This window comes from Leptonychotes weddellii, chromosome 5, assembly GCF_054177405.1.
Source record: "Leptonychotes weddellii isolate Sample4059 chromosome 5, ASM5417740v2, whole genome shotgun sequence".
NCBI lineage: Eukaryota > Metazoa > Chordata > Mammalia > Carnivora > Phocidae > Leptonychotes > Leptonychotes weddellii.
This window is the reverse complement of record NC_138373.1, coordinates 59,023,968-59,041,087: the sequence shown is the minus strand read 5'-3', so window position 1 is coordinate 59,041,087 and position 17,120 is coordinate 59,023,968. Positions and strand designations below refer to the sequence as shown.

At 35.6% G+C, this 17,120-nt stretch overlaps 1 protein-coding gene across 3 annotated transcripts in view; it reads right to left on the bottom strand.

Annotated features, from left to right (window-relative positions):
• WAC (WW domain containing adaptor with coiled-coil) overlaps positions 1 to 17,120 on the bottom strand; it is an 84,654-nt gene that overhangs the window by 30,002 nt on the left and 37,532 nt on the right. For all 3 annotated transcript variants that reach the window (XM_081820785.1, XM_081820786.1, XM_081820787.1), the window contains exons 3-5: positions 8,112 to 8,218; positions 1,469 to 1,584; positions 751 to 863 (exon numbers count right to left, since the gene is read on the bottom strand). In XM_081820785.1, the coding sequence (XP_081676911.1) occupies positions 751 to 863; positions 1,469 to 1,584; positions 8,112 to 8,218 (336 nt within the window). The remainder of the gene's footprint in view (positions 1 to 750; positions 864 to 1,468; positions 1,585 to 8,111; positions 8,219 to 17,120) is intronic.

Below are 17,120 nucleotides of genomic sequence, written 5' to 3'. Positions count from 1 at the left end.
CATTAAGGTATGCCCAGAGTATGGAGATGTTATCTAGATCTATGATCATGATAAAATCAGTTTCCAGATATAAGGATAAAAAAGTTTCTCACTCGGGCGCCTGGGTGGCTCAGTTGGTTAAGCGACTGCCTTCGGCTCAGGTCATGATCCTGGAGTCCTGGGATCGAGTCCCACATCGGGCTCCCTATTTGGCAGGGAGTCTGCTTCTCCCTCTGACCCTCCCCCCTCTCATGCTCTCTCTATCTCAGTCTCTCTCTCAAATAGATAAATAAAATCTTAAAAAAAAAAAAAAAAGTTTCTCACTGATAAACATAAAACACCACAACAGACACTTTGATGTCACTATCCGTGTGTGACTATTATCCAATTATTAGATTGAAAGACTCAATGAGTTTTGGAAGGGATATCACTGTCCAGTTTAATAGGACACAATTCGGGGGGGGGGAATCAAACAATTCCTGTTTTAAAAAAGTCAATGCACAATATGAAATTTTGTTTTCCACCAATTCAACTGCATTACAGCCATTATGAGTAGTGATGAATATATATGTGCACTATTCTTTGTGCACCCTTTTTCTTTTCAGGAAACAAAATGGTGAAGGTTAGGAAGACGTATCTAACATAAAAGAAACCTATGTTTCTACTATTTTAGTTTACATATGTAAACAGCTATGCATACAGATATAAATATATGAACTACAGGGGTGAATCAAACATCATGTTGTTTCAAAGAAAAAAATTAATACTTACTCCCACTGGCAAACCCACTAGTGGCTGTTGCTTGCATCACCTCCCTTCTGTAATCCCTATCTTTTGGGAAGCTATTAACTGCCATCTTGTTTGCTTCTTTTTGTCTCTGTTCTCTAAAAATAAAACATAGATAAGCCCATAAAAATTACATCAAGTACAATGAGTTTACATGTAACACTTCTGGCCAAATGCTCAACAAAATGGTGTATGGAAAATAAAAGAACTGAACACAGCCATAATATCAACTGGTGTCGGAGATGAGATAAGGCTAACAGAACAGTAATGTTTCTCAATGATGGTAGTATTACAGCAACTATTTATAATGTCATTAACGCTACAGCCAAACTCTCCAATATTAATTCTACATATATGAAGGAAACATATTATTGTACTTTAAGAATTATGAAGATTTCTATTACAAATTATAAGTGGATGCATTAAGTATAGGTTGATATAAAATCTTAAATATACTGATGATTTACAAGGTCCTTGTGGACAGCTGCTTCTCTGTCCAAGCTTCTCTGTCCAAGTTTTTTTTTTTTTTTAAGTTTCTTTTTTGTTTTTTAAAGAGAAATTACAGAAAACACAATGGGCCAACTACAATTAAAGAAGGGAATGATGAGTTTCACTCTAAGAAACCTACACTCAGAATGTTCTAAAGATGTAAAGCTCTAAAATCAAGAGTAAGAAATATTTTTCAATGAGTAAGAGCAAATACCTTTCAAGCCACTCTTTTGGTTTTTCCCATTGTGAAACTTCTGTTCGACAATTGTAGTAGTATTTTTTCCCAGAAGAGCTAATATGCTCAGACCAGTCATCTGCAGAATCATAAGGCTTAAAAATACATTTTTAAAAATTAGAAAATATTTTAATACTATTTAATCACTTGATATGAAACATCAAGAACGTCAATGGTTTTCAAAGCATATGTAAGGGAAACGGGAAAAGACCATGAAATAAAAGCATCCAGATCTAGAATGTAATTATCTGTGTATATATATCTTAAGACACCTTAGTCTATGAACACCTTAAAAAATAACAATGGAAAATCCTGCAAAATATGAAATTAAAGAGATTAATAGACAGTTTATTAGGCACAAAATGAGAAATGCAAAATTAACATCCTGACTTTAGAAAAGCATTACCAAAGTTCCCATTATAATTTGCTGAAATCCAGTCACATGGGGGGGCAGTTTAAAAAACCCACAGTCAACTGACTGATTTGATGATATGACAGCACATCAGTTCTAAACTCATTATGCACAATAATACTCACATATACTATTAACGGAGAATAATCTGCCTGTATTTACTGTTAGTGAAAAAAAAAACCACATTTAATAAAACATAAACACAAAGCTAATTATTATGTTTCACTGTCAAAAATCCATGAGATGTGGTGTTAGCCAAACCTTGTCTCACATAGTATATGGGTCAGCAGCATCACTCATTTCCCTGTAACAAAAACCAGCCTTTCAAAACCTCTCAGATACATTCTCTTTAAAGGGTATTTTATAAGTACTGTAAAATTATAAAGAAATTAGAAAAATCTGAAAGGAGGCCCAATTTCCATGGTACTGATATAAAAAGTGTAAAGTTTAAGTGCACTGGGCCCAGGAAATCTGGTAGAATCCCAAGTACACTTGAGATGAATTTCTTGACTATTTTGTCGAAGGAGCTTGAAACGATGTTATACTTTGGTAGTCTACACTTCTTCTGGGTTCACCAGTGTACAGTGACACAATTTTAAAGCCTGAGGAAAGAAACGAATTCTCATGCCCTGCTGACTCAGCTTTAATTTTACCAACTAGGAAACAAGCCTAGAGAACGTACAAGTTGTCTATAGGTCACAAAACTAACTGGTGATAGAAGAAAGGATCAAAACCTAGGTTTCAGGATGCCCATTATTTCCAACAAATCAACACCCAATTCTCAAAATGCTGCAATAATTTTGAAGGTACATGAAAAAATATTGCAGATTCTGCCACATTTATGCTCTTGGGATTATGCCTCAAAATAATGAAGCGATTGGCAATCAGCCCTGTGCCTCCAAAACTCTCATACCAGGGGGGAAGTTAATTCTCAACCCTCACTTTCAGAAGTAGGCTACAACCACAACCAAGTTGCAGAAACCCAATCACAGAAGGCCAAATTCAAAAAGTTCTCTTTCACCATTCATCACTTCTCGTACCTAAATTATTATACAAACTGAACACTTCTATGGATATCTGGAAGATTTGGTTTCCTTGGGAAGTGGTTATATGGGATTGATTACTAGTTTGACCTGAAGAAGTAGATTAAGATTTGAGGCAGGTGGACAGAGGACATCAGAGTATGGCAGAGTGGTCTATACATCAGTGCTCTTCAAAGTGATGGTTTTGTGAATTGGTCTGAAGAAGGAGCAGGCATCAAAATATATATTGACATACTCTTTCCCTCGTCAAGAGTCTCACTTTAAGAAAAAAAAAAATCCAGCTCAAGGAAACAGTATACTATTTAATGACAGTTAATTTACATCCTGGCATAACCTCCATGACAGTTAAAAGTTCACAGACCAGAACCTTGAAGAGTCTGAGTCTATTAACACTGCTCTGATTGTGCCCACCCAATCTTAGATTAGTACAAGTTAATGTCTTTCTTAACAAAATGTGTTTCAGGGTACAGCATTACAATAACACAGCAGTAACTTTAGCTTATTCTCTCACCCCACTTCCATACTCAAAAAAAGGTTAAGGGGGCGGGGAACCCTTTTAGTAATGAGGAATTTTTAAAACGCTGACGTGCAATAGGTGTTACTGCTTTTCTTCATTATATATTTTCAACTTTATTGGAGTATAACTGACAAAACTGGAAGATACTTAGTGTATGCTGTGATGATTTGACACTGTAAAGGATTAGGCCTATCTGGTTCATTCACACATCCACCACCTCACAGATTTTGTGAAAACATTTAAGTATTCACTCTCAGCCAGTTTCAATTACACAATATAGTGTTATCAACTATGATCACCATATTAAACATTAGATCTTAAGTTATTAAATTTGATTAAAAAAAAAAGAGTATCTACAACTAAGAACTAAACCCCAAAAAGGCCTGCAAACACTTCAAATATTCTGAATTAGGCTTGATGTACTTGCCAACACAAGCACTAAGGCAGCAGTTTTCCCAGTGCTGTCCAGGAACCCTTGAAGGACCCCAAAAATCATTTCAAAAGATCAAAACTATTTTCATAATAATACTAAAATGATTTTTTTTTTCCTCATTCTATCACAAGAACAGAGTGGAATTTCCCCAGATGCTGTGGAAGGAGATTTGTTAGAACGAAAGACTGAATGCAGAGCATATGTGAAGTTCTAGGTATCTCCTATTAAGACAGGCATTAAAGAGATACTATTCGTTTTACAAATAGTTATTTTTCATAAAAACATTATATATGCTAACATGTAAAGGGTTTACAATCAACTGAGTTTAAAATTATCTTTCACGTTTTTTTAATAAAGATTCTGAGTAAGCGAGACAGTGAGAGCACAAGCACCCACACACACACAAGGGGGAGGGGCAGAGGGAGAAGCAGGCTTTCCGCTTAGCAGTGAGCACAACGTGGGGCTCCATCCCAGGATCCTGGGATCCCAACCTGAGCCGAAGGCAGACACTTAACCAACTGAGCCACCTATGTGGCCCTCATATTTACCAAGTTTTAATTTTTAAATATGGTAAATATTGATAAAAAATAAACAAAAGCTCTCAATTTTCATGAATGTAGACAGGTCTTGAGATCAAAAAGTATGAAAATGACTGCTCTGAAAGAACAGTACTAAACAGTTATGGAGGCACCCATCTGCTCTCCCTCAATTCAAAATGTCTTTTAAGTGTGCTTTTTTTTTTTTTTTTAAAGATTTTATTTATTTGAGAGAAAGAGACTGAGAGAGAGAGCACATGAGAGGGGGGAGGGTTGGGAGGGTGAGAGGGAGAAGCAGACTCCCTGCCGAGCAGGGAACCCGATGCGGGACTCGATCCAGGGACTCCAGGATCATGACCTGAGCCGAAGGCAGTCGCTTAACCAACTGAGCCACCCAGGCGCCCAAGTGTGCTTTTCTTAAAAAGCATATCCCTTCCTGCTCTCTCTCTTAAAATACAGAATCCTACTACTTCTTCCCCAAATGAAACGATGGAAAAGAAATGGTTAATTCTGGAATTAACTTACGAATTTTTAGTAAGGAGCCATTCACTGAATAACATCAACATCAAAGACGGCATTTACTATAATAAAGAATTTCATGGAGTCCTAAGAGTTCTCTGATAAATTTCTGATTTTTTAAAATTAGGTAGAGTATCTTCAGGCAAAGACTGGTTATAGAAAATAAACTTGAGAGCCTCAAGCTGAAAAGCTCCAAAAAATGCAGAAGATAATTTACATGATAACAAGTGGAGCTGGAATATAAATGCAAAGTCACCTGTGACTGAATGTAAAGTATTTCCCAGCAAATCAAGATTGGTGGATACGTAGAAGATATCAATTATGTGTTTAAATGGGAATACTTTTTTTTCTAAATGAAGCAATTCAGAGGCCTCTTAAAAATCACAAATAAGCATAACTAATCTAAAACAAGCTACATGAGGTCTGTAAGCTCCTATTATGATTTAGATTAGGAAGGAGGAGGCATTCAAAAAGCTTTTCCTAAATAGTTATCATGGGCTAGGCTCTGTGTTAAACCACAATAAATGTTCATCACAGGACTCAGGGAACTACATGTGAATATCTTAATCTAATACTGAAAAAATAAGGCAACTTCAACTCGACTATCAACAGTTGATAAATATAAATCACCCATACAACCAAATGTCTGTGTAGATAACTAGATAATACTGTTACTGATTTTCAAAGACAGATTTAAAGCCTGAAAACTTCAGAGAAAAAAAAGAACTACTTTTTAAATTTTGTTTTACTTACTACTCAAAAAATTCCATTAGAAGTGATTTACAGACAAAAAGTAAGTTTATAAGTAACCTGCAGAAAGGTTCAAAAGCTAACTTCTCAGGTAAGATTAAATTTGTAGTTTATAAATAATATATGTGTCATGCCCACTGGGCATATTATAATAAAAAAGACTACTTGGAGATTAATTATATACCTATAGTTGAAATTTACAGAAAGGGAAATCCTGATTCTTAAAACATGTAACACTTAATCCATTCAGGTAACAGTCTTCAGCTTCCACCCACAAAATGAAATCCTCTGACCCCATTTATGATTTGGGTCGATCAAGCTTATCTGCCCATTATTTCTTTCTGATTTCACGTTTAATCCACGTCTTAGAAATCAAAACAACCAGACTTAGTTTTCCCTGAATTAAGATTTTTTTAAAGCCAAAACAATGTCCACATGGCCTGCCACTGTAGCTATCAGCAGACAAATACCAAATTGGAATTGTCAGTGATAAAGGGAACTTTAGTATTTGTTACTTTGTAAATTAATGGGGCCACCTACCACAAAAACAGATTCATTCTAAAATCCTGACAATACACGTTATTGGAAATAACTCATCACAAGTAGTTTGATAGTAACACCTGTTAAGGTTTACCAAGCTGTTGTCTCAGCCTCAACACCACCACCACCCCCTTCTATACTGTTCTGTGATGCTAGGGCAAATTACATTGTTTAGTCAGCAGTCTACCTGTTAAGATTCTGCCAACAGTAGGCACCGAAGTTAAGACTGAAAGGCACGAGAAGCCTAACAGCCACAGCTGTCTCCAATTTCCAGCTCTCTGCCATATGCCCCAAACCAGAACTAGCTTCATCATACCACTCACAGGCACTATCACCAGTTCTGTAGAGCTCCTCCTCTAAGCTATTAAGTTCTAATAACCACAACCTCTTCTTATTGTACTCCAGCCCTAAGGGTGAATACTATATACTCTATGTGTATTACCTTGGTGTTCCTTTTTGTTTTTTTCAGTCCTCAATAACATGCAGTATCTGCTTAGCCAATCCTGTACATAAAATTCTCTGTGCTATCCAATTTTCTGAGCTAAAATAACTAGCATGTTTTGTTTTCCTACCTAGACCCTGACTGATACAATATTTAAAGCTATTCTAAATTCATTTTTATGAAAATGCTATCATTTATGTCTTGATTTTCTTTGGAAATGTACTATCCACACGGCTTCAATAAGGGCTAAGAAATAATCAATCCCAAGAACCTTTCAATGTTGATTAAGGTATGATCATCACCCAAATATCCAAGGCAAAATGTGTTGGTTTCAACCTACACTTCTATAGCCTTCTAGCTGTTCTTTCCTTCTTGTATTTTCTACACTACTACCTGATGAATTTTTTAAATTCCAACTATGAGGTTCCTTCACCAATTATACCCTTCAATAGTTCTGCACTCCCTTTATATAAAATTCATATTCCTTCGTAAGATACACAATTTTTGTGATCTAGCTCCCACTTATCTCTGTAACCTGAGCTCTTGCCATTCTTTCACACTTTCAAAATCCTTGCAGTTCTCCAAATATACTATGTTATTTCACACTTCTATGTCTTTGTAGATGCTATTCCCTTTGCATACCACACAAATTCCAGACCTCTTCAACTAGCTGTTATATTCAATCCGCTGGGGAGTGTTACTTGTACTTTAATACTTTCCTCTCATCCAAGCTTGGAGTTCCCCTTCTGAATGTTCCCAAAGCAACTTTAACATGCACTGTTTTATTAACTGTTTACTCTGCAGTCTTCACCCCAAGTCCAAAAGTTCCTTTAAGATGGGCCACACTGTCTTAGTACTATATATCTACAACCTAGCATATGCTTGGCAAACTGAAAACTTATTAAACTTTTGTTGAATGAATGTATTAAAACTTCCATTTGAACCCTGACTTTAAAAAAATCCAAGCTGAGTTACTTCAGTTTAGAAATACCTAAATTCCTGACTTTCACTGCCTTGAGGACAAGAATCTTTACATCAAGAGTGTTTAGTAGGGTGTGTAATACACAGATGTCTGAATATATGTTTTAAGAAGTGTATATATTACAGAGTAAGAAAAAGCTCAAGGTAAACCACTTTAAGTAACTACAGAAGTTTCATCATCTATAGTTCTTTGTATCTCAGACATTGCAATGGTAAAATTTTGCTCTGTATAGTAAAAGTGATGAAATAATACCAAATTGTATTTCCTGACTATTCTCAGTTCTACTAAGAAAGTCAGCTCATTACTTCAAATACATGTAAAAAAGGTCAACTTTTGATTTAACAAGACTTGGTGGAGGAGTTTTTGGGGGTTTTTGAGGGGGGGTAATAAACACACACACACACACACAAACCCCCCAAACCAAAATTGGGCATGTTTATATACTTACTGTATCTGAAGTTTTGCTTGGATTATTGCTTGGATTAGAAGAATGTGAATTTGAACTATGAAGAGCACTGTGGTTGTGTGAATTTTCTTGTGGAGAGTAACTGGTCCCTTAAAAGAATAAAGACCAAAGTGAATTATAAGTTGTATTTCATGTTTAATTTCAACTGGTTTCTATCATACTATAGATCATTGTATATCCCTAAAATCATCATTTTACATAAACATCTAGAATATGTACATATTCATACTTCTTACACATAAAGTATTTGTAAGCCTACTAAAGATGTGGCTTAAAGAGCATATAGCTTACATGGCTGATAGCCTATGGAAAAATGTTATATATAATTAGATGAGCAAAACCTCATTAATATCATTTCTAGCAACTTTTTAAAATTTTTTTTTAGATTTTATTTATTTGAGAGAGAGAGACAGAGATAGAGAGAGCACAAGTGGGGAGGAGAGGGAGAAGCAGGCTCCCCGCAGAGCAAGGAGCCAGATGCGGGACTCGATACCAAGACCCTGGGATCAACACCTGAGCCAAAGGCAGACGCTTAACTGACTGAGCCACCCAGGCGCCCCCTTTTTTTTAAAAGAGGTTTATTAGGGAAAGACAGAAATACAACATAAAGAAAAAAGGCACAAAAATTCAGTGATACAGAACTAAAAGTTATAAATACCCAGTATGTTTTTGCAATTATTTTTCAATTTCTTAAATAGCCTCTGCAACTTGATTTTTAATAGTTTTGCCAATTTTTCAACTAAAACAATATTAAGAAGGTTAAACCTTAGGGAAGGTACTCTCTTTCAAGATGATGATGATATCAAGTCTCCTAATAACAGGACCAACTCTAAGAATTGCTTAAAAGTAATTCATGAGTTCTATAAATAATCCACACATCTCAAAGACCATCAGGGATGATAGTATTTACTGTCTTAACAAAAGCCAAGGTATAAAAACACAGACTTGCAAAAACACTGATTAAAGATACAAAAAGGTTCACCATAAAAGTCTAATTGCTATTACAATTTCTAATTGTATTTCAATTTCATTACTTTTTTTCCCAGCAACAACATACCATAATTCAACTTAAAACAAACTACACTGGCAATGGTATGAAGGCTACACTATAATGAACAGAAAGTGGTATGAGTAATATATATGGTTGAGTGGTCTAGCAATTAGTCACCAGTTAGAACCAGAGTTGTTTCAAGTAGAAATCATTAAGAATTAACTATTTCAATCAGCAAGGGTAACTAAGTAGATAAGAAATGTGAACTGGGACAGACAGAAGATGACTATAAAGTTTCAGACATCCAAGTGGAAACGTCAGCAGACCTACGGAGCACTAGGAATTCATAAGTGATCTGGAAGTCTCCTCCATTAAAACTGAAAGGCAGGGGACTTTGCCTTGCAAGGTATCAAAAAGCACTACGAGCTTGGAATGAAGTTAAGACTATGGCAAGAGAAAAGGCAATGGCCAATACCTAACCTTGGATTAAGGGCCAGTTTATAAGGGAAGCTAGAAGCAGATTCAAAGACCCAAAAACACTAGTGATGTGACAAAAGACAGTAGAGGGTTACTGAAGAACGTGGCACCATGTAGGTGGTATAACAGAGGAAATTTCTCAACCAGGCTACTGCTTGATGACTTCTTCATCTACTTGTTTTTAATTTTATCTTGCTGTATGGCATGTGTTTATATAAAACACCCTAAACTTTAATACAGCAGGCAAAATATTCTTCAGTAAACATTGTAAGAATAAACGCAATCAAAAAGAAATGAGTCAAAATAAACTCAGTGGGCAGAAAAGTTAACACAGCTGGCCTAAGACCTCTATCCTTAGAAAGGCCCGCTTACACAGTTGGCCCTTGGCTGACATGTGGGAACCTAGATTTCTGGAGCGTTCCCTTAAGAGCTAACAGTTGCTCACTGTGCCTAAGATGTTTGTGCACACAATATGGTTTATGCTTAATATATGCTTTCCTATTGGGAATCCAGATTTTTGGTACATGCTAGGTAGAGGTGCCTATGTAACAAACCAAATCCAATAAAAATTTTGGGAACTAAATCTCTAATAAGCCTCCTTGATATGGTCAACATTTCACAAATATGATCACAATTCACTGCTGAAGGAATGAAGTATGTCTTCTGTGACTCTACTGGGAGAAGACTTGGAAGCCTGCATCTGGTTTCCTCCAGGCTTTGGTCTGCATACCTTTTCCCTTAGCTGACTCCGCTTTATATCTTTTCACAGTAATAAGCCATATAGCCATAATGACTATACACTGGGTCCTGTGACCCTCTTAGAGAATCACCAAACCCCAACAAACTCATTTACAAAGAAAAATTAATACTCCCAAGTTTTTAAGAAAATCTTAAACCTATGCCAAAATTTGCACTTTTCAGATGTAACTCATTTAAAAAAAAATCAGTTTACAGGACAATACAGATAAGAAACTGAGTAATATAAACAAAGAATGTCATATTTATCCATCCCAAGGAGAGTTGAGATTCCCACTGAAATTTCCATAAATATGTCGGCAATAATGAAGAAAAGGCCAATTCTATAGACTGAAATGAATCCTAGAATAATCCTTTAAGAAGCCTGGGTTAGATGCCCTGACATTTATTTGCATATATTCTTAAGCAAGATGACCTACACTTAGACTATGAAATAAAAGTGCCACATTGAAGATTTGTTAAAAGACACGAGAAGTGAAGTACTCTATAAACATAAGGTATATTAGGAATGAGGTCTACTGATCTCTTATGAGGTTAAGATCCAGGAATCTACTCTACTCTACTCTAGTGTTATTCTTACTATCAATGAAAATTCAAAAAGTGACAAGCACCCAATTAGTTAAGCTCTTACCTCTGAAGAAACAGTGAATATTCCATCAGTCTGACAGATGGTATCAGATAGCTTTTAGGCCTAGGATATGTTTTTTCAGAGGGCATAACATACTGAAAAAAATGTAAGTACTGAGGCACCCTAGCCTAAGACTTTAGAGACAAGAGAAAACTCAATCAGCTGTTAAGAGGGAAGACATTTTCAGAGACAGAAGCTTTTTGAATAGGGATTATAGAGTCTACATCCTGTGAAATAGATTTATCTATAGACCACTTAACAAAACTAACAACTGAAACTTAAAAAAGAAGTGAGAAGCAAGATTAAGATACAGATTATTTTAGTAAGGGACTAAGAATAAACTGACGTTCTTAAATAGGATCCAAAACTAAGTAAAAGAGGTTTTAAAGAAAGCATGGTATGGTATGGTAGCCAATAAATCTTTAGATTCCAGCCAGAAGGATGTGCTTGAGAACTGAACACAGGGCAGATTAGCCCCTAAATAACATGATCATACTAAGTTATAGCTAACTCTCCTTAATAAAAGCTACAGTTTGTATTATCTTCCAAAGTATTCTTGGGAGGTATCTCATTTGAACCTTTTAATTCCTCCATGTAGTTCTTTCCAAACTGAAGTTAACAAACAAGTTGAAAAGCAAAGTGATTATACACACCCTACCCAGCACCAGATTAATGATGATGGTGGTTAGGATTTTCCAGAGCTACATTTTCCATACTTAATATACAAAGTGCTACAACACAAAATTTCTTTGAAATCTCCTTTTTATCTCAAAAATTCACATGAGTTTTTATTTCCTACCCTAAAATGAGTTTGTATGTTTCAGGATAAGAACACAAGTTTTTTTTATTTTTTGTTTTTATTAACAGTATGATGTAGTCTAAGACTCAGAGAAAAAACAACTGATCTGTGGATGCCAATATATCCAAAGAAGAGTAGAGCCATGCATAAAACTTGAACTCAGAATTTTAATACTAAATCAGTGATTATTCAAGTGCACAAAGGAAGATAACATATATGCTGTAAGAGAGAGTCTCATGGATGCTATCTGGCCCAAGAAAGTAATGGGAGCAAAAGCTGTTTATATGGTCTGGTGCCCTTTATGCTCTCTGCATATTACCAAAATAGGGGCTCATACTTAAAAAAAAAAAAAAATCTCTTTGAGGAAAGTAGTATTTATGGATTAAGTGGGAGACAACGGACTTTAAATGACAGGACTAACGAAGCAAGTCTTAAAGATTTCTAAGGAAAGGATACTTTTGAGAATTACTTGGGTTTGGGGCGGGGGAGGTGGAATAAAGGGGTTATATGTTTAGGCTTGGGCAAAGTTCTCTCATCCAGTGCTTAACCAAAGGCAGATATAAAACGGAGATGCTTTAACTTGATTGGATGCTAATGTCAGACTAGAATCCAAGGATCAGCAAATTACAATCTGCTGGATGCATGTTTTCATTAATAAAGTTTTATCAAAACATAGCAACAGCCAATCATGTAAGTATTACCTATGGCTACTTTTTTCTTTTAATTGTGACAGTGATTGTGGGACCCACGAGACTAAAATATTATCCAGCCTTTTAAGAAAAACTTTGCTGATTCCTGGATTAGACATTAATCTAAAATAAGCAATTAATTTAACGTAATGCAATATATGGACCTCCCTGACAGAATCTTCAATATTTAAAAAGCAAAATAATCCCTATTTGGCATCCTCTGTAACTTCAGAAGCTAGATCTTAAAGGGTGAGAAGGCTAGAACCTCCAGACTGAGAAAGATGGAGCCCTAGGAGAGTACTCTGTGAAATGGGTCAAAAAATGTAGCAAAATGCACCTGATTCAGCTAGAAATTAAGCAGTAACACTGCACTTCCATTTAGAAAAAGGAACTTGGATATTAGAGGGAAAACAAAAAGAATATACACTTCTATATGAGCAAACAAAGCTGGGAAACACAACCAGCTTTTAAAAAAGTAAAACAACAGTTTTCATTCTATTCAGGGATAAATATTATGGCATTTGTGTCCTTATTCAGAACATAACCACCACTAGAATTCACTACCATTTCCTCAGACTTAGAAATTAAGTCTTAATGCCATCTACAAATCACTGAAAAGAATGGGTAAGGCATACCTAGAATACTAAATGAAAGATTTCAAGGACATCTACCACTCTAAATGCTATTCAAACTAATAAAAGCTGACAGTAGGTATGACTGAATAAAGGTCCACAGTGGATCTCAAACTTCAGTTCATTAAAAAAAAAAAATGTAGATTTCAAGGCTGAATCTCACAGAGATTCTGATTCACAGTATACGGGATGGGACCCCCCAGGATGTAAATTTTTAATAACATGGTTTTGATGTGGTCAGTATCTGGGCCACACTTTATTTTAAGTGCTCTACTCCTTCCACTGTCTTTGGTCTCCCTCTCATCAGTCCAAAACAAGAGACCACAAAGAGGTAAAAACAAGGAGATTTTACAAAGAAAGCCATATCTGTAATGAGTATTTTTACCATAACATGATAAATGTTTTCCTTACAAACCTTGAATTCTGCAAAATCAGACTAAAAGTAAGTCTTATGGGAAAAATAGAGTAGGAGCAAACCACTCAAAATTACGCAACTTTATTATAACCAACAGCACAAGGCAAGCAGCTCAGCATGGTTATAGATTGTTTCAGGGGATATTAAAAATGCAAAAAAACCCACATCTGGGTAGAAATGAGGCTTGCTGGGGCTGAGAACATAGAAGTGAAGTTCTGAGCATTGAGGCTACGGTTAAAATGGACAGAGAAGAAAGCGCAACTTGCCAAAGACAGAGCCATGCAAGGCTGGGGGAGCAGACTTGAATTTTCTTTAGGGGTCTTGCCTGTGCAGCAGCTTTTTCCTTTCTATTGGAAGGTTATAACCCTAACTCCTGCTATTCTGATTCTCCTTGCCTAGGAAAAAAAATTTCACATATGAAGCAATACAGCTTCAGTTTATTAATATCATTCTCCAATTTACTAATTGTTTATGAGCTAAATGGTGGTGGAAAAGCAAAATGTAGCTAACCAGACTATGTCTCCTAGTAAGGGTAGAAATGATTCAGATATGTCAACCACAGGCTTGCATTTGACAGTGCCCTATAGTTGAGTTACTCCCTCTACATCAGTGTTATCCAAGTGATAGCCCACTCTAAATTGAAATTTGCTGCAGTGTGTAAAACACACACTAGATTCAAAGATTGAATACAAAAAGAATATAAAATAGCACATTAATATTTTTATACTGATTACATGATGAACTATTTTCGATATATTAAATATTATTAAAACTAAAATTAACTCCAGATGTTAGCTAGTAGAAAATTTAAAATTTCATCACTGGACAGCACTACTCTAGATGAAGGTATCCATTGACAATTAGTGGAAGGGGGCCAGAGATGCCTATAATGCAGAGGACATTTCTCAAAGACCTATCCCATCTAAAAAATCAGCTTCTAATTAGCTGAGCCCAGAACCTGCTTAACACAATATGCTACATTTTCTAGGGAACATTAACTGCTGTGCAAATTGTACTGCAGAGTACTTAGTTTTGTTTCAAACTTTTACCAAGATGTTCACTACTTGGAAAAATTTCATCATCAACAATTATGCTATATACATCTGCACTTCTATCTATCATGAACAAATAATACCAAGGAGATTCCTTTGTTAAGAGAGTGAGGACCAAAATTATTAAACTAGGAGAGATAAAGGAAAGATGCAGCTTTCACTGAATTTCATTAATAAAGCTTGTTTTAAAAACAGTACTGCTGGGGCGCCTGGATGGCTCATCTGGTTGTGTCTGACTGTGATTTCAGCTCAGGTCATATCTCAAGCCCCACGTCTGGCTCAGTGCTCAGCAAGGTGTGTGCTTGAGATTCTCCCGCTCTGCCCCCCAAACCCCTCCCCCCAGCTCACATAAGCACACCTTCTCTCAAATAAATCTTTAAAAAACTAAAAAATAACAATACTGCTATCCTTTACATTTACCCCAAATGAATATGCTACGTATCTTTTTGCAGTGATACAAACTACTTTGTGCAAAGTATGTGTTACATATTTACATCCAAAGGAACTACTCACATCTTTCCTACTCTTCCACCTGTAGGTAACATATATTATTTGTTTATCTAAAGCCTAGAAATGGAATTTTACAAAATACTTTTAAGGGATGATGCGCATGCAAAAGAATAAAGTTGAGTTGGACCTTTCCTCACACTATACACAAAAACAACTATAAAATGAATCACACCCAAATGTAAGAGCTGAAACTAAAACTCTTATAAAGAAAACATAGGCTTATTTCATCACCAAATTTCAAGTGAAAAAAGAAAAAATATAAATTAAGACTTTGTCAAAATTTAAAGCTTTTGTGCTTCAAAGGATACCATCAAGAAAGTGAGAAGTCAATCCACGGAATAGGAAAACGTATTTGCAAATCCTATGCAAAAGACTTTTATCTAGTTCTAGTAGGAACGCTTACAACTCAATAAAGAATAATACACTTTTAAAATGACTGAAATATAACAAACATCTCTTCAAAGAAGACATACAAATGACCAAATGACAAATGACCAAAAAGCACATGCAATGATGCTCATCAACGTTAGTCATTAGGGAAATGCCAATCAAAGCTGCAATGAGAAACCATTCACATCCATTAGGATAGCTATAGTCAAAAAGACAAGCGTTGTGGAGGATGCAGAGAAACTGAAACCCTCATACACGCTGCTGTTGCGAATATAAAATACTCAGCTGCTTTGGGAAATAATATGGCATTTCCTTAAAAGGTTAAACACAGATTTATCATATGACCCAGTAATTCTAGGTATATATCCAACATGTGTCCACACATGTTCATAGCACATTATTCTTAACAGCCAGAAGTTGGAAACAAACCAAATGTCTAACTGGTTAACAAATAAATATGGATTATTCAAAAATAAAAATGAACAAATACTGCCACAAGATATAACATGGATGAATCCTGAAAATGTTATGCTAAGTCCTATAACTCAGTCACAAAAGACTACATATTGTAGGATTCCACTTATATGAAACAACCACAGTACGTAAATCTATAGACAGGAGTTTTTCTAAGTCTCGGGGCGAAGTGATAGCCATAGGGTTTCCTTTTGGGTGACGAAATTGTTCTAAAATTAATTGTGGTGATGGCTGCACAACTGGGAATACATTAAAAAACCACTGAATTGCACACTTCAAATTGGTGAACTGTAGGAGGTGAATTACACATAAACAAAACTGTTACCAAAAAAAATTATCATAGCTTACGTGTGACTTTGACTTGTATAGCTTAGACAGAGATCCCTAATTCATCATTTCTCAAAACTCTAATCCTATGAGATGCTTTGAACAAAAAAATGTCACACGGCCATCTAAGTCTAGAAAAAGTTATGTATGATATTCTCTTATAGAAAATTTTAAATGTACTTTAAAGGATCTAAGAATTACTGAAGTAAAGAAACTTTAACCTGGAAAAAAGAAAGAGAATTAAGTACATGATACAAAATATATGAACCACAAAAAACACTATATTAAGTCAAAGAGATCAGTCACAAAGAACACATGTAATCCATTTATATGAAATATCCAAAACAGCAAACTCTATCAAGATAGAAAGCAGATCAATGGTTGGGGACCAGGCAGGAAGAAGAAATGGGGAGTGACTACTAATCGGCTTTCGGTGGGGTGGTGGTGGTGGTAATTGTGTGGTATGTGAATTATACCTCTATTTTTAAAAATAGATATGTGAAATGAAAACCATTCAGTTAATGAAAAGAGCACTCAGTCAGGTGATTTGGGCTTCAGTCCAGATTTTACCTCTGCCTTACTAAATAAAAGTGAGGAGGTCACCTAACTTCTATGGTTATCTTCATTGTCAAATAAGATACTGGTTGGACAGTGTGTAGAATTACTTCCATTTGTTTAGAAAAATTATCAACACGGGACTCTTGACTCTTAGTGATCTCAAGCATTTGATTCAGTACCACAAAGAACAAATAGCTGGCATTATAGGGCTATGGAGAATTAATCTTGGATTAAGGATCTCCTCATTCTTACTGACTCCAGTTGAAATTCACTGGGTTCACCATAATATTCTC